The sequence below is a fragment of the Mesocricetus auratus genome, unplaced genomic scaffold (assembly GCF_017639785.1).
Source record: "Mesocricetus auratus isolate SY011 unplaced genomic scaffold, BCM_Maur_2.0 Super-Scaffold_100018, whole genome shotgun sequence".
NCBI classification, from domain to species: domain Eukaryota; kingdom Metazoa; phylum Chordata; class Mammalia; order Rodentia; family Cricetidae; genus Mesocricetus; species Mesocricetus auratus.
The window spans coordinates 37,652,931-37,671,729 of record NW_024429199.1 but is presented as its reverse complement, the minus strand read 5'-3'; the positions used below and the strand labels follow the sequence as shown (position 1 = coordinate 37,671,729).

Below are 18,799 nucleotides of genomic sequence, written 5' to 3'. Positions count from 1 at the left end.
CTGCTCTCCAGTCCCCAACCTCCCTCTACAGATTGTATTTCTGCATCTGCTGCCTTGGAGGACCTCTCTGGGCCTTAGCTATTCCCCTGAGAGTTGAGGAATCCAGACACATGGCAGGTGGACTCACCCCACCTGAACTTGGACCTGGGCTCTGCTTACCAGTCACGGTGAGGATCCAGGCCTGTGGGGAGCCTAATGCCTGGTCTCTAGTCACTTGCATGCACACCCAAAAGACTAGGAAACGACTCTCTAAACACACAGACAGCACGTGCGTCTCAGATTACGTACAAGAACTGCCATTAAACTTGTCATCTTATATCCCCAGAAACCATTCACATCGGAGAAGGGAAAGACAGAGCACATGCGAGGGGACTGAGGGTGACATCTTCAGAACACAGCCCCAAAGCCCAGCAGGCCTGACGAGGGCACTCTGCTGTGCAATCTCTACCTCACTTCCTCATCTGGACTCTCACGACTCAGGGTACAGCTGCGGTTGACCACAGAGATTGAGACACTGGAGCAACACAACTCCACTTTTGGCTCTTTAAATTGTGTCCCTAAGCCCATGTATTGTTACACCACCATTTCTAAGACTGAGAGAACGCACTCCATGTTGGAACATTTGCATCAACATTGTTGCAATCACAACAATTTGCCTGTGGGCCATGTTGAGGGCGTGTAAAACGAGGGCAACGGTAAAGAGGAAGGTGGAGACAGACACTGCTTTCATCACATTTGCCTCACAAACTTATCAGACCACTAGGCCATTGCTCCCACATTGCAGTGTCTGAGCGTGCTCTCTGAACCATCCGAGGCTAATCAATCCGCTAACTGACATGGTTCCACTTACTCGTTTCAATATGCTCTCATTTGAATCCCATTCTCAACAAAGTCTGCTGTTTTGGCTTTTTAAAAAGTTCCAATCAGCTTCGGCTTTGGTGCTGACAAGCCACGTGATCAGGCCAGAGAAAAAGTGAAAAGAATGGAAGCCAACATCTGGATATACTTTGTCAAAGAAAGTTGAGCGTCCAGCACCCCCGGGGTCCATGAATACACACTCTGGAGAAGCTAGAGGCGGACTTAGCACGAAACTATATGTGCCCCTCCCGCACAGGACAGGCAGCATGCCATCATCCCTGACTGGGTGCCACCCCCACTCATTCATATGACGTACACCACTGTTTCCTAGGAAGGAGCTAGGAAGGTTGGTCAAGTCCAAGGCCTAGGGGAAGGAGTCACATTCAGTCTACTTCAGCTTGTCTGTCTTACAAGGTTGTCTCTGGAATCGGAGAGTCAGAATGACTCTGGGGCCCTGGTCACGGGGATGAGGCACACTGAACTGGGCGGTGCTTTGGGTTCAGAGATGGGACTCACACGCAGAGAGAGGAAAAGGCCGTGGGGTCTTCTCTGAGAGATGCATCTGTTTGTTTATGACTATGTACATGTACCCGCATCAGTTTATGCACACTACATGCATGCATGGATCTGTGGAGGACAGAAAAGAGAGTGCTGGGTAGGGGGAGCTGAACCTGGGTCTCCTGCAAGAGCAGTACACACTCTTAACTGCTGAGCCAACTTCCAGCCCCAAGTATCTGTTCTTAACTCTTATAATCTCCTGAAAGTCTCTTCCGAGCCTCAGTTTTCTTCCCACGGGCACAAGGACAGTCCTGTCCAATATGGTATGAGCCTTGAAATCACCGAGACAACACAAGGGACAGTGCATGACTCACTGTGACCCACCACTCAGCTAGGGCGACTGACAGGCTGCCTTTATTAGTCTACAGTTGTCCAAAAGTGTGAAAAGACCAGTCAGTCATAGAACAGGCCACTCAGAAGGCCACGAGGCCCCAGCTCTATCTACCCCTAGCCTTTCACACTCATGACACAGTACAATTAGAAATTTTCAGATCATGCTTAAGCCTTATTAGGCATACTGTGTACTAAATGTAAACTTTGCGATAATGGGGTTTTGCTCCAAAATCCCAGACACTTTTGAGCCTTCAAATGTGCAAGATGTGTGTTTTCTTTCTTTTCTGTAATTACTGCTTTTCTAAGCATCTCTGTGAAATGAGAAGAAATGAGACTGTCAGAGAAAAATGAATTCAAACGCATCTCTGGTATCTCTGCACATCTTCCCTGTGCAGCTGGGGTCACCAGACTCATCCCAGCTGGCGGCTCTTCCAGTTGTATCTCCCAGCTGTGCTCCAACCATGACTTCAGGGGGACTCTCAAGGGAGCAGAGCTCTGTGATGCCCAAGGTCAGGGTACCACTTGACTCATAAGCACCCAAGACCAAGCATCATCTCACATCAGATGGGGTTGGATACCCAGGTAAAATCCTAAGGGAGAAAGAGGGGGCCACTTGATCATGGCCCATTCCTGGCCATGAGATTATGGTTGGCTGCCTGCGAGCTCCACCACTCTGCTGCCAAGGGGCCTGGGAAGATACATGTGCAGAGGAAAGTGAGGAAAGGTGAGGTGGGAGTCGAGGGGCTCTCGGGGAAGACCTGGGTCCACACTCGTTAGCACGTGAAAAACAGGACAACATTCGGACCACCTCCCCTCCATTGTGGGTTACCTATGCAAATGCACACTGCACCTCAAAGCCCAAAACTGATACATGGCAGAGAGGCAGCAAACTTCTTAACTTTCAGGGACATACTCTGGTGGGCATAAGATATAAAGCTACGGAACAGACGTGCATTCTGGTCTCTGTAAGACTCCATGAAGTGGGGTCTCAGCTGTTCATGCTCACACACCCTGGAGACTCTAGGTATCGTCAGTATCAGTTCATTTGTGGTTGCTATAACAAAATGCCCGAGATTAGAGACAAGTCGAGTTGGTTTCTAATTTTTTTTCCTTAGTACTGGCTTCTGTTTAGCTCTGTGGAAAGCCTCTGTGGTGGTCCGAATGAAAATGGTTCCCAAAGGTTCATCTGTGTGAGTCCCTGAATCCGGCAAGGTGGCGTGGGATTGTAATCCCCCACCAGGGAGGCGGAGACAGGCAGATCCCTGGGGCTCGCTGGGCATTTGGTGAACTCCAAGGTCAGTGACAGACCGACGCCATCTCATGTGGCGGACAGCTCCTGGGGATGACATCCAGGGTTGCGCTCTGGTCTCCACACACACAGACACCCATAGACACACACATCAACACACATGCAAAAGAGTGAAGGGGACAAAGTCATGACGGTGTCACCTCCCAGTGCTAAAACCACGTGTCTCAGATTCACAGTGATACTGCCGTAATGCAAAGGAGTTAGGAGAAAAATGCATTTTAATTATTAAAGAGAACTTCTTAGGTCTATGAAAGCCAAGAGAGCATATCATCTCCATTCTCTAGGAAAAATCACGGCTATAGAATCCTCCTCTCAGAGTCGGGATGAAATGTATCCACCGAAGAGTCCAGGTGATTTATTTTCATAAGAAAAAGAACTTTTAAAAAAAGTCTTTGTTTTTCAAAAAGACAGCTACAACCAGCCAAAGTCTCCAGCCAGCTGTGAAAACACTCAACTCTAGGGAAGGCATCCTTGCTTCCCACCACAGCTGGTCAGCACAGGGCAAGGCTTATTGGATTATTTTCCTCTTCTACTGCTTCCAAACCAAAAATTCTACGTTTTAAAGTGCAAAATAGGGGCTGCGACCCAGTAGCTGCCAAGTTAAGCAAGCATAGGGTTTGACTCTGCGAGAGAGAGGGGTGGGGTCAGGCCAAATAATTGTCCTTGAATTTTCTTGAGTAGGCTGCCCCCAAGTGGTGACTACTAAAAAAACACCCGGGTTTCATTCACTTCCAAGACCACATTCCTGAACTGTCTCAAATAAATCAGCAAGCAGGGCATCAGGTGGACCCACCTGCCCTCCACATAGGACTCTCTAACCCGTCCCTCATTCCCCATGTTCTATTACAAGTAATATGTACTTTAGATATCATTCAGCATATAGCAGTCCCCATTATTCCAGGGTATGAGTATATTCCAAGGCTCCTGGTAGGTGCCAGAAGCCAGGGATCACACTAATTCAATTCACACCATTCATGGATGCACGTGCACACCCACAACTTTCAGTTTTTCACCCAAAGGAAGCTGTTCCTTATTAAATAAAGCAAGGGTCATCTGTATACAAGAGTTTCCTGCCACACTACATCTGATGCTCCCAAAGACCTACTGCGTGACTAACGGTATGAAAAGATAGTTCAACTCAGGCAGAAAGTGCAGAAGGTTCAGGAGTTCATTGCACTACTCAGGAGGGCACAGTCTCATGAGTGGCTTATTGTGGGATTTTCCACTGAATACTGTCAGGCCCCTCCCATCCCACAGACACAGTGAATTAAAACTGCCAATCAAGATTCTGACGTAATTGTCACAGTGGATGTGTTTGTTCATCGCTATTTTCCAAAACAGAAAGCTTTGCAAAGCATCTCAGCAATGAAAAGATATACTACTACTAGTAATATATGCATACATACATACATACATACATACATACATACATACATACTGGACATTCATTTCCAGGTTAAGAAAACAGGCCTATGGTGCCACTCCTGAATTTGAATCAATTTCTCAAGATGAACAAACACTTGGAAGTGTAAGGATAGCTCAGCATAGCTCAGCAGTTAAGAGTGCTCGCTACTTTTGCTTTTCCAAAGGACCTGCATCTCATTCCCAACACCCACACAGAGACACACAACTATCTTCTCTAACTGTTCAGTGTTCACTTTACACATTGTCAACCTTTCTTCTTTTCTAATACAGGCATTCAAGGTTGTAGACCTACCTTGCCTTGGAGCTGGGGTGTTGCCCACGGGGAACTCATTGTCATGGACCCTTTTCTCTGGAAAAGGAATTGCAGGGCAGCTTCCAAGGGTCCACGAGCCCCTACCACCAAGACCTTCTTTCCATCCAAGGTGACGCCTACCAACCAATGATAACGCAATATTAAAATCAGACCTCAGAAACTTCCTCTCAGATAGCTTTAACTGAAAGAAGAACATCTTTTTAAAATGTGTCTTTTCAGCCAGGTGTTGGTGGTGCACGCCTTTAATCCCAGCACTCGGGAGGCAGAGGCAGGTGGATGTCTGTGAGTTTGAGGCCAGCCTGGTCTACAGAGGGAGTCCCAGGACAGCCTCCAAAACAATACAGAGAAACCCTGTCTGAAAAAAAAAGAAAAAGAAAAACAACAACAACAACAAAAGTGTCTTTTCTTGGGGGACACCTCAGAAGAGGGAGTGGAAAGACTGTAAGAAACAGAGGTCAGGGAGGAGTTCCGCAAAACGGTATCTTCCAGACATGACAGACAGCTTTGCTCATGAGCTCTCTAGAGCTGTGGTTGCCCGCACAAGACCAATCTAGTTAATATTCCAGCGTGGGTGGAGGCTCACAAGACCCCACTTCTGGCTGCAAAGCTACAAACAGTCGACAAGCCATATACATTTAGGCAACACTAATTGCACACAGCAGGTTTTCTTTTCTTAAAGAACATGAAATTGCAAGGGACATTGAGATGGAGGGTCTGAGAGGGATTGGAGAGGAATGAGAGGTGGGGTTGATAAAAATAAAATACTACTTGAAATAATAGTGAAAGCAGACAAAGAAAAGCAAACACAGAACTTGTCTGTCTCATCGACACAGTGCACTGAGAGAGTTTGTAACCAAGAGATTCTCCTCTCACACCTATGGTTCTAAGTCTCTTGGCTCATCTTCTCTCTGCGGTTTCTTACAAACATAGGACCAGCCGTAATTTGCCTTCAAGAACGTTTCGCAAAGACCTACATGATGGTATACACTGTCCTGTCTCCCAGAACTCATATTAGTGGCTGGCGACTACAAGGTATAGAAATAAAGTTCATCTGTCGATGGAACTTTACCACGTGTTTTTGGGATCTTGTCTGTGGCATGTTTGTGGGTGGGGGAGGCACATCTGAATCTTTTCTCTTCAAACTGGGGCCCAGAAAAGGTGAGCTCTTGTGTTCTCAATCAGGAAGCCGTTAAATCATGATCTGTCCCACAGCAACTATTAGATTCAGTAACCGAAAAAGATCAGTCATTTGTCTCTATTTTCCTGGCCCAGGACTACGTGGTCAAAAGAAGAATGAGAGAAAAGAATTAGAGCTGGCTACTGAAAGAGACCCACTTGTTAATAAACCTCAACTGGGATCGCTATGCAAAATCCACCTGCTTGATCGTGTCAGTTCTGATTGTGGGACTGACCTATGTCTACGTAGCAACAAATTTGCTGATTTGGGAAGCATTTTTGCTGTGGTTATTTTGATTGTTTCTTGAGGGAAACTAATGTCTAAAATGTTAACGTTCATTTGTAGCCATCTCTTCTATACTTAATCTTATTGGAAAATGCTTTCAATTAGTCTATTTACATCTCAAAATAACAACTGAAAGAATGACGTCAACATTAACTAGTGCTTCCAGACTTCAACAAGTCACTGTTTTAAAAAAAATTATCTAATGAGCAGATAAGTAGAAAATAGCATTTCTCTTCTACGCTTCTTTTAGAATCTGCCTGTAACAAATCCTCCTTGAAAATCAAACAAAGGAAACCCCAAAACACAGAATAGATCACTCCTTCTGGAGTGATCACCAGACCTGATTTCTCAACAAGTTCTACTGCAGCTCGGGCCATAGGTGAAACAAAACACTCAGGGGCGTTGCCTCGTGCCAGCTTCCCGAGATTGACATCGGTCACCCTGGATCAGAAAGGAAAAGGACAAGTGAGTCACAAATCATCCATCTGGTGGTGACGGACAGCATCAGTCCCAAGTAACAGTAAGTAGATGATGTCGGCTTCTCAGAAGAGCGCAGGAAACTCAGTGGACCCTGCATAAGGCCACGCAGGGCTGCACGTCACACCTCCAGCGACGTTCAATAGCTGCAATGCCTGACACGCTGCAGTCAGCTGCCCACTTTGAGGACTCAGGACTGAGCCTACCACTCCAGACTCAAAGGCTGACTCCTGCTTGGCTTCGGTATTTATCTCCGTGGGAAATGAAGGGAAAACAAGGAACCCCAAACGTGTTATCAGTGGCTTCTGTGTGCTGTTCTCCACTCAGATCTAGAACAAGGAACTTAATTAAACTGGTCGCCAAGATGATGTGCTCTGCCCAGAGCGGTAACAGAATGGAGACTTTCAGGAGGTTTCTTTGATTCTCCCCTAGCTGGGGCTTCCTGGTCCACTGCAGCATAGTCTCCCGTTATGATTACTATAGAATCAGAGGTCTTGTCATCTATCCAAACATCCAATCTGTCCATCCGCACATATCTCTATCCCGGACCCCAGAGCCTTAGCTATGCTCACACTCTCCCACTGAATTACATGCACCCCAGCCCTGACAAAACAGCGTTCTAACCTTGTTTGGATCTACAGCGGTCGTAAAGAAGGGATGGAGTAGAAAAAACAAAACAGTGTAGTTCAGTGAGGTACCAAGCTCTCAATTGCGCTGCGGAAGTGTGCACTAGACAGAATTCTAACTGTAAATTTGTTTACAACCTTACAGTTCTAAGTACACCCTGTTGTTTCATCTACAGGTAAAAAGTGTTTCCCATGCTTCCATATAAAAGATTGGGGCATTTATTCCCTAGCAAACACACTGCTCCTCCACTGCAGGCTGGTGCCCCTCACTTTCCTATGGTACTCACATCATACCATGGCGGCCCACAGAATACCCAATGGCCACAGTTCCTTCCCCCACCTCAAAATTTAATTAGAATCTTGAATCATAAGCCAGGCGGTGGTGATGCACACCTTTAATTCCAGCACACAGGAGGCAGAGGCAGGTGGATCTCTGTGAGTTCAAGACCTGGTCTACAAGAGCCAGTTCCAGGACAGCCTCCAAAGCCACAGAGAAACCCTGTCTCGAAAAACCAAAAATAAAATAAAATAAAAATAAAAGCACTTCTTCAACCAGTCTAGGAGTAAAGGAGGTTTCAGGGCTCCTGCAGAATCAGGTCTCAGGGTTTCTTTCACTGTTTGATAAAATTATTTATTGCTGGCCAAAGACTCAAGAAAAATAGGAGCTTGCAGAATGGATATTATAGTGCAGGGTTATCTCCAAATAGATGTGTATTTTCCAGGACACATGACTTCCATTCACAGAATTTTAAAACTTTTTAATCTTCTAAGCTATTTAAAATGATTTAAAAAAAAACTAATTACTGACAGGTTTGCAAAAATTAGAAGTTTAGAAAAAAAATCACCAAAGACTTATCAATAAGATCAATTATTTTCTTTTATACTTTCTTACCCGTCCACATCTTTTTCTGGCTTCAAAGCTTCGAGAACTTTGTTGCTCAATGAATCCTCAGAGATCTGAAGGGCAAGGCCATGCACTCTGGGGTCTTCATTAATCTTCAAGATTTCATCTACAATCTAAAGAGAAAAACATTCTTATGGAAGTAAGAACCAGTAAAAAAGTTAATGGGGGAGGAAAAGGATTTCTATGTAGGCTCAGGGAGATGGCACATTCGGTAACATATGTGCCCACTGGTCAGTTGGATCTGTAGAATGTACACTTTTAAAAAGAAGTGTTGGCCTTGGTAGTGTAGGCCTGTAATCTCAGTCCTGGGGAAGTGGAAACATAGATCTCTGGGACTTCCTGGCCAGCCAGCCTAGCCTAGTAAGTGAGCTCCATGCCAATGAGAGACCCTGCCTCAAAACTGAAAAGACGTGGGTGGCTCCCAAGGTTGTCCCCTGGCTGCAGTATGCATGTATGTGCACAAACACCTGTGCAAACAGAATCCTAAAAAACGCATCTGTTTCTTTTTAGTCCTGTTGAAGACTCTGATGTGAAGCACAGTGAGGAGAGATTTCTGCTTTATGCCTTAGAGAAGCCCCAAAGAAACCTGGATGAAAAAAGCTTTTCATAGCTTCAGAGCTCAAGCCGAGCATTGGTGGCGCACGCCTTTAATCCCAGCACTCGGAGGCAGAGGCGGGTGGATTTGTGAGTTCCAGGCCAGCCTGGTCTATAGAGCGAGTTCCAGGACAGCCTCCAAAACAATACAGCAAAACTCTGTCTCAAAAAACAAAACAAAAGCTTCATAGTTCCTATGGTCCTGCCACGTGCTATAAAGCAATAACAAGACCCCCAAATCCCAGGTCCAATGGCACCTACGGGTCTAAGACATCACATGCGCAACAGAGGCAGAAATGAGTCCAACTAACTGGCCCCCGGGTCACTGGACCCAAGTGTCATGCCAGAAGCCTTTCCTACGGCTTGGAACAGAGACGCTCAAGCACAGAGAGTGATTCATTTCACTAACGAAACCACTGACTCAGAAGCAGAAAGATCCCTACCCATTATGTGGGTCCCACTCACAGGAAGTATCACTTAACCATTTTTTTATTTTACAGATTGGCAAGAATATCTATGTTATCACTACCAGCTGGCAGGGAAGGGAAATGCTATTTAGTACAGAAAGAAGGTCTGTCTCACTCATTCAGCTGTGAACTAAAGTTTCCAGGAAAAAATAAAATAAAATAGTATTAAAGATTCTGCAAGGCTGGTTCATGATTGTGGTGTGTTGGAATGTTATAGATCGAGGGATAAATCATCTTGGGTTGTCTTTAATCCGTTTTACAGCCATTTACTGCTCACCTGTGTATTTAATCTAACATCCTTGTGACTACCAAGTGAAATTCAGAAACTTAGCAATGCACCAGTAGTTTCCACCAAGCCCAGGGGCTTTAAGAGACTCCCAGCAGACTAACACAGAAAGAAGTCTCAACACTGGCATCAGACAGAGACTTGCATTCCTGGCTACAACCCACAGGCTGGCTGTTTCCACCAATAGATTTTTAAAGTGCCTTCATGGATGACTTTTTTATTTTGTTCTACTACAAAACAAAACAAAACCAAAAAGCAAAACAAAACAAATTTTATGAAGCTAGGAGATGGAGAATTGGCTCAACCGTCAAGAGTGCTCGCTGCTCTTCTAGAGGATCCAAGTTCTGCTCTAAGTACCCATGTCGGTGGCTCACAAGCACCTATGGCTCAAGCTCCAGGAGATCCAGTCTCTCAACTTCTTGGACACAGCATGCATGTGTACATACCCCACCATCACATACTTAAGTAAACCGAACAAACAAACAAACAAACAAAAAACCAAACATGCTCCAAGCATCTACGTTGCACAGGTTCCTATCTTGTAAGAGACCTAACAGGTAGCTGTAAGCAAAACTACCCTGGCAAACTGGATATGCTAATAGGGAAGCAAGCCTCACCCTGACAGCAATTTCAATGTAAGTCCTGAAAATGGCGAACAATATAAAGATAGGTAGAGCGGGACAAAGGGGGTGAAGAGTCACGGAATGAGGGTGGTCAGAGGCTACGTCCAAAAGGGCTCGGGATAAACTAAGCAACTAGCTTTAGTACCAATAAAAACAGAACAAAACTGGAAATAGAAAACACTTAATAAATTACAACACTCAATATAATGCCATACTTTTTTACCAAAAACTTCAGAAAAAAGAAAGAGTAGGAGTAAATGAATCCTTACCAAAAAATAGTCAAACCAAGTGTGCTGGGTGTGCATCTATAATCTTGGCACTTGGGAGGCTGAGGCAGGTGGATTATGAGTTTGAGGTCACATTGGGCTTCGTAGAGTTTTCATGGCTAGCCTGGGCTATGCAGTTGAAGAAATGAAAATGTGACTGTACACACTGCTGGCCCACTTCTTTGCATCCTGCTACTGCTGGTTCCTTCATATTTGGTACTTACTGTAAGCAGCAGATATAGCATTAACTGCTTGTCTGACACCCAGCTCCCCCCCTTCCTTAGAAATAATCTAAAGGCCTCCTGAAGTTCATTTCCCCGCCTCCTGCGCTGTCTGGCCAGACAAGGTGGTTGTATCAGACACTATGGGAGCACAATTGTGGTTTGCAGAAAACACCCTTAGAGGGAAGACCATAGGCAGGAGCCTACCTTCATCCTTTCCCTGATTAGTCAGGACAATGAGCCTTACCCGAGATGCCAGGGAAGAGGACAGCGGGGACTCTCACCCTCAACCTCTGTGTACAGCAAAGAATTACCCTGCCCCATAGGGCCTAGAAAAGACTCACTTCATGGCAGTTACTAAAGACATGGAAAGAGTCTACAAAAGCACACTCCCTTTCATCAGTGACTGGTCCAGCTGCTGGTTCCCACTGACCACGCAAAACAAAATGCATTTGAAAGCAACCTTTGGTCAAACTTTCTCCTTCCAGTTGCCTGAACTTTGGGGCTGAACAGGCAGACAGTGACCCCTGAGAACAGGCTGGCTTTGGATAATAGCAACACTCTCTGGTCTACTACCATCAAGGCGCTCCCTCATTCCATCCCCCATGTCTAGGCTTATTCCTCCCTATAAAAGAAAACCCTGCCTAACCCTGAAGGGGCCTGCAGGTCACTCCAAGGTTTCGGTTTTACTCTTCATCAACCCTGATACAAAAAACACTCAAGGGAAAGTTCCAGAAATAAACAATTCATTAGTTTGAAATTGTGCACCTCACTGAGGAGCACGGTGAGGTGTAGAACCGAGCGGACAGGTAACAGTCCTTAGTCTAACACATCTATACTTGCGGACGGGACTGTTCCTTAGTTACTCAGGAGTTACCTGAGTTCCCAGATCAGTTGTGATAGATTCACAGAGTTAGCCTTAAGTAACTTTTCTTTTACCGACTAACTGTGCTGAAGCATGAGAGCACCAATGTTGGTGATTAAGATAAGCCAAAGAGAAGCCACACAGTGCTACATATAGGGTCTACACTCCTTGCAGTTTTAGATGTCTGCTAGGAAAATTGTCTAGGAATAATCATTTTGTTTTTTTGTTTGTTTGGTCTTTCCAGACAGGGTTTCTCTGTAGCTTTGGCAGCTGTCCTGGAACTCGCTCTGTAGTCCAGGATGGCCTTGAACTCACAGGCTTATTCCTCCCAAGTGCTGGGATTAAAGGTGTGTGCCACCACCGCCCTGCACAATAATTGTTCTGAACAACTCCCATTATTAAGTGGAGTTGCTTTTGACCCTGGTGAGAGAGAACGTGACTATGACAGGGAGAATTGACTCCACCATCTCCAACTTGGGGGTACCCCCACAGAGACACCAGAGCAGTGGAAAGGAAGCACTGTACTTCTCCTGACTTTGGGATGCTTTTCCTAGCCAGTGACGACAGATTTTCAAACATCACTCATGCCTTCTCCTGGTACCTCCCCAAAACAAACAAACAAGCCCCCAAAACTTCACTATTCCAGATTCTGTGATTTGAAGTTCTCTACCCCAGGAATCCTAACCTATTCCTCCCTGCCACAGCTAGCCAGAGGAAAGTTAGCCACAGGGGCTCATGCCCCATACCAGGACCAAGGTACACCATCCAGGTGTGTCACATGTTCATGGGCTGCTTCTCCCACACTTGATGTGACACTGGGGAGTGATGCTGACAGGCACAGCTACAACATGTGGTCCAGGATGGAGGTTCTGTCAGCTGTTCCCAAAATGCCAATGAAGGAATCTCAGAATGCTGAGCCTAGAGAGGCCCTTGAAGATCACCCTGTCCTGTTCGTACACTGCATCAATATAGCTATGGTGACCCTGACATGCCAAAGGAATGGCCCAGGCTCAAAGATGCCACTAGCACATAGTAAAACCAGAGCCAAGTCTCCTGACATGCCCAGCCCAAGTATTTTCCCATGAGACACTGCTGTTTCTACAGTGAATAAACAGCTACAATCACATAATGTCCTGGTTTGTCTTCAGTAGAAACCAACTGGAAGGGAGAGCGGTGATCAGATCTCTTCCCCCTGGAAACTCAGCCACATCTGAAGATGTGCCCACCACCCTGGAAGATGCCCAATGAGAAAAGGAAATGAGCTAGGCTGACATTACCTCATCCTCCCCGCTGTCTGGAGGCAGGCAGATGTGAGTGATGTCCAGACCAGCCTGAAAAGGAACACAAGACGCTCTGTCACCACAAGAGAATATACTGTTAGGAATTCTAATGAATCGCTAAAACCACCAGTTCTCACCTTGTTGGCCAAATTTTGGTTTATTTCCTGCATCAAGTTATCATCGCCTGCCTAAGGGCAAAGGAGCAAAAGGAGAATATCACAGTATGAAAATACTTTGACAGTGTGTACCAAGCACAACACAGAGATTACATTTGTGAATATAATGAACACAAGTGACCTGAATACAAAGACGGCAAGAAAAATACAGAAAAGACTCATTGCCTATGAAAAGTAGGCTAACAGCTGGGATTTATGTACATATTAATTTCTTGGGCTTACAAATTAAGTCATTTAAAAATGATAGATTGCATTCTATAGGCTATGGCACTTTGAATGAGAACAGCCCCCCATAAGCTTATATGTTTAGTACTTGGTCCCCTGTTGGTGGAACTGTTTGGGAAGGATTAGGAGGTGTGGCCTTGTTGGAGGAGGTGTGTCACTGCTGGGCTTGCATCATTTCCAGTGTGACTCTCTCCCTCCTAGTGGAGGATCAAGATGCACTCTCTCAGTTGCTCTTACTATGCCTTTGCTCTGCTGTAGACTCTAACCCTCTAAAACCATAACCCCAAAAGGATGCTTTCTTTTATAAGCTGCCATGGTTATGGTGTTTGGTCACAGCAATAGAAAAGTAGCTGAGACATTGGGGCATCTAAATGTAACATCATCATGGCCAGCATCACTCTCCGTGAAAAACAAAAGACAGGAATTTGGATGTCTGTGTATTGTACGTGCACTTAGGTTGGATGGCAACATGTAACCAGATTCCCTGGAAGTCCAAGTTCTTAAACCAATTCCCCTGCTGTGAGGGGATGTGTGGAAACTTCCTAAGGAAAGTAGGTCACATGAGCACAGCCCTATAGTCTCACAAACCGACGTACCATTGGCCACACAGGCTGCTATTCTAATACAGGAACAGCCTGCCAAGCACCACCTTAACAGGCCAATAACTACTGCGCTGAATTGCTTCCAGGTCTGGCCCATCCTGCTATTTCCCCTGCACCTGCCATCACACAGGGACACTGATAATGCAGTGCCAACTGCAGCTCAGGATTTAGGGGCTGCAACCAAGGAATAAACACAGAATGCAAAGTCCTCTGACACATTGTGAAACATTAATGTGCACCCGCCATTTGTCTTCCCCAGAGTCAAGAAGGACCTGACTTGTAAGCCATAATCAATAAGCAACTCCAAAGTACATGTGGTTTAGCATCTAATGTGTCCTGTGACTTATGTGGGTGCCTGCCTCCTGACCTTAACGAGCCACCTATGTCTAAGAAAGACAAGTGACTCCAGTAGGGCCATGCCCAGTCTATTTATAAGTATTTGCTAAATTACATCGGAGAACACCATTTTCAGTGCTTACCTGGATAACAGCAAGAACAGGCTTAAAGGTCGGGTTTTTTTCTTGCAACAAACTCAGCACTTCTTTGGAATTGTGAATGACTTCTCTATAATAAGAAAGAAAAACAACATAGCCATTTCTTTGTTAATGATTAGAAAGGACAGGCACCGTGCCTGCTCTGACAAAGCTTGTTGCTGTAAGTGAATCAGACAACAGAGGATTGAGCAGACAGCACGAGACTACTGATGCACGCGCCTGCAGTCCCAACTTTAGGGAGGCGGAAGTGAGATGATTGTGAGTTCAAGGCCAGCCTAGTCTACTCGGTGAAACCCTGTCTCAGAAAACCAAAACATTAAAAAAAAACATTAAAGCCAATTGTCATAGGATTTTTAAAATATGTAGAGGGAAACAAGCTAAATGTGAACATTCATTTCCAAGAAGCTAAACTTTTCTCTCATCTTTTCTAAGTTTAATACAATAAACAGTTTGGAGCCGATGAGGGGGCTCAGTGGGTGAAAGTCCTTGCTGCCAAGCCTGTCAATCAAAGTCCGTCTCCTGGACCCATACACAAAAGGGGGAGCTGACTACGCTCTCCCAAGTTGTCCTCTTACCCCCCCACACACATGCATGCAAATAAATAAATGCAGTGAAGATTTTAAAGTCTGGGTTTCTATCCTACACACCCCCATTCCTTTACCACATTCCCTTCTCGCCCAGCAGGAATTAGTTTGGGTTACCATGGGAAAGGAAACATGGGGAGAGGTCTGTGGAAATGGTGACGGATGAGTGGACGGAGGGGTAGGACAAAGAAATGGTATCTCCAGGCCGGGCGGTGGTGGCGCACACCTTTAGTTCCAGCACTCGGGAGGCAGAGGCAGGTGGATCTCTATGAGTTCGAGGCCAGCCTGGTCTACAGAGCGAGTTCCAGGACAGCCTCCAAAACAATACAGAGAAACCCTGTCTTGAAAAACCAAAAAAAAGAAATGGTTTCTCTGGCTGAGCGGACTAGAGGGGTAGGACAAAGAAACCATTTCTCCAGCTGAAGTCCTCTGACACAGAGTTCAAAACTTGCACTGGAGTCAACCTTCCTGCTGTCCCAGAGGCTCACAGAGCCAGGCAAGTGTGTATTGCTAGTGGTTATTGGTCTGACTTCAGCTTTATACACTTGGGACGAAGCAGTGCAATCCTCAGGGACTAACCTCATTATTGTGTTAATATGTGAAAGATTTGGAAAAGCACACTTCTGTAGGTTTCTATGCTGCACTTTCTTCTGGCCTGGCAGAGTGACTAAGCTACTACAGGCCAAGCTGGGTCCATATTTTTGTTTAGTCTGGGGAGGTACTTTGTTGTGAACACCAAGCACTTCTGGGCCTAAGAATCCTCTGGGGAACATGATAAAAATCAAGGTTCCAGCTCAGAAAGTCTTATTCAGTATGCTGGCCTCGGGCCCAGGATTGTGTTGTTCTAAATTAGTGCCAGGGGTTCTAGAACATGACCTTTGGATAGGAGCCAGGCTTGGTATCCAGGCCTCCCATATACTCAAGAAGCCTTCTACGGATGCTGGCTTCCTCACCCATGAAACAAGCAGATTTCAGTAGCTCTTCACCTTTTTCTTACTGTTGGACACATTTTTCCCCTGCTACTATATAAAGCTACCTGTTTGAATGGGAAATGTCCCCCATACAGCTGTGTTTGAACACTTGGTCTCCAGCTGCTGTTGCCATCTGGAAAGGCTGTGAACCTTTAAGGGGTTGGAGTCTTGCAGTAGGAAGTGGGTTATTGGGACAGGGCCTGGAGGTTTTATAGCCAGGCCCTACTCTTACTGCTCTTGACTTGGGATACAATTGTAACCACTGACTCTTATCTCCCTGACTTGGGATACAATGTAACCAAGTGCCTCCACACTTTTACTCCAGACAGTATCCACTTGAACTGCAAAAACCCAAACACATCTGCCCTTCCTCCTCCTTACTGCCCTCCCTCCCTCAGATTTTGGTATTGGTACTTTTTAACACAAGAATTCACAACAGAAACACTTCCAGGCTTCCCAACCCTCACTAAAACAACAGAGGCATTTCAATAGGTAAGCCATCACTAGGATTAGATCGGCTGTCCAGGGCTCAGCAGTAAGAGAACTAGTTGCTCTTCCAGAGGACTACCATTCAATTCCCAGCACTCATCTGGGGGATAACTATCACCTGTAACTCCAGTCCAGAAGTTTGGATGCCTTCTTTTGGCCTCCAAAGGTACCAGGCATGTAACTGGTGCACAGACATACATACATGCAGGTAAAACACCCATACACATAAAATAATTTTTTTAAAAAGTCAGTTGGCAGATAAAATAGTTGAGGTATAGGCAAATCAAAAATACAGCCACACAAAGGGGGTTCACAATAAAATAATACAACTAAAAGAGTTGGCCTGGCTATGGTGGCGCACCTTTAATCCTAGCACTCAGGGGCCAGAGACAGGCGGATCTCTGTGAGTTTGAGGCCAGCCTGGTCTGCAGAGTGAGTTCCAAGACAGCAAGAGCTACACAGAAACCCTGTTTTGAAAAAGCAAAACAAGCAAACAAACAAATTGGCTGGGGTACACACACACACACACACACACACACACACACACACACACACACCTGGCCATATGTATCAAGTTTCCATTCCTTTCAAGTTTCCATTCCTTTCAGCGACTCCTGCATTATAAATTAAAGGGAGAGCATTCCCAGGTCCAATACATCTAAAAAGTAGCATAAATGTTTCCAAAGATGTATCTATGCCCTTGGGGAAGAAAAATTTCAGTTCTGACTGGGAACAGTATATCTAAAACATGAAACATTTTGTTACTAATGATAGGTGGGTAAAGGTTTAAGCAAGCATAGTTCTAATACTGCTGTAACTATTTCTGCCCCTACCCTCAGCTCAGTCATCTCCGCCTGGCTAACTGCATAAAGCCTATGAGCTCTGAGCACAAAGCCGCCTTGTCCTAAACCACATTCCTCATTCTCCCTGTGGCTAGCTGTAGCCACGCCTGAATGTGGGAGGAAGCAGCGACCACGTTACTGAAAATTCCCAATGTACACCATCCCTGAATGCAGAAGTCCACACTTAACTTCTCAAGTCTTCCAAAGTTAAAAGAAGGATCCTTCTAGGAATGTGGAGCTGGTCTCCTGCAAAGACAGCTGCCAGTGTTTAGAGAAACTGTTCAAGGTAAAAGCCGTGGAGAGCCATTTTACAAATCTTTGCTTTGGCCATTAATAGGCACATCCCATATAATAGCATCCGTGATAAAGCTGACCTCAGCTACTTCCTACAGACAGTGCTTCTCCACTCCTCTTTTCAGAAACAGGATTCTGAGTTTCAACTGCACAGGGCCACCAGGGTCTCCCAAGTTGCTCTCTCCCAACTGGCTGGGGTCATGTGACTAGCCTCTGACCAAAAGGAGGTGAGGACTGTGTGGTGAGAGGACCACACACAACCTGGCCGGGAGGTGTCAAGACCAGAAATTGGGAGCCATGAGGAACCATCCTGTGGACCATTCTGGGGTCTCTGCTCTGCGTGTTTCCTTTGGGCGTTGCTATGGTTTGAATGGGTCCCCAAAGTTCATGTGCCACAGGCTTAATCCCAGTGCAACAGTGCTGAGTTGGGTTCTTGAGGAGGTGGAATGGACTCATGCTGTTGTCGTGGGATGATGGAAGGGATGAGTTTACACCTCTAGCTCACTCATCCTTCTGCCTTCGGCTATGCTATGATGTAGCAAGGTCCTTGCTGGATGCCAGCTCCTTGGCAGTGGATTTCCCAGCCTCCACAACAGTAGAGATAAATCTCTGTAACTACTCAGCCTGTGGTATTTTGCTATAGTAGCAAACAAACAAACAAAACCCCCAAACAACAACAAAAAAAGAGATAGGTATGTATCCTGGTTCTTTTTTCTAATTTTATGCATGAGTCAAATATGAGATTAATAAGATTATCTGATATACATTTATTCCATCAGATCTAAGATAGACAAGGAAAGGCACACATCACCAATTTATGAGCCACTAAGGGGAAAACAAAAACAAAACTGCTGTCGGTTAAATGACAGTATACTCTTTCCTTTCCAAAAGTGTATTTGTGGTATCAGTGGAGTTGTTTTAAAGATTTTATTTTTAGCTGGGCATTGGTGGTGCATGCCTTTAATCCCAGCACTCAGGAGGCAGACACAGGTGGATCTCTGTGAGTTCGAGGCCAGCCTAGTCTACAGAGCGAGTTCCAGGACAGGCTTCAAAACAATTCAGAGAAACCTGTCATGAACCCCCCCCAAAAGATTTTATTTTTAATTAAGTGTATATATATGTATGGAGGCCTGAAGAGGGACTCACAACCACTGTGCTGGAGTTATGGGTGGTGTTGTGAGTCACCCAGCCAACTTGAATGCTGGGAACCAAACCCATATCCTCTGCAATAGCAGGATGTGCTCTTAACCAATGA

At 45.5% G+C, this 18,799-nt stretch overlaps 1 protein-coding gene across 1 annotated transcript in view; it reads right to left on the bottom strand.

Moving 5' to 3' along the window:
* Window positions 1-18,799, bottom strand: part of Mthfd1l (methylenetetrahydrofolate dehydrogenase (NADP+ dependent) 1 like) — a 157,730-nt gene that overhangs the window by 137,125 nt on the left and 1,806 nt on the right. Inside the window, exons 2-7 of the mRNA XM_040728145.1 lie at window positions 14,350-14,434; window positions 13,005-13,055; window positions 12,865-12,918; window positions 8,254-8,378; window positions 6,599-6,699; window positions 4,776-4,912 (exon numbers count right to left, since the gene is read on the bottom strand). Coding sequence (XP_040584079.1) covers window positions 4,776-4,912; window positions 6,599-6,699; window positions 8,254-8,378; window positions 12,865-12,918; window positions 13,005-13,055; window positions 14,350-14,434 — 553 coding nt within the window. The remainder of the gene's footprint in view (window positions 1-4,775; window positions 4,913-6,598; window positions 6,700-8,253; window positions 8,379-12,864; window positions 12,919-13,004; window positions 13,056-14,349; window positions 14,435-18,799) is intronic.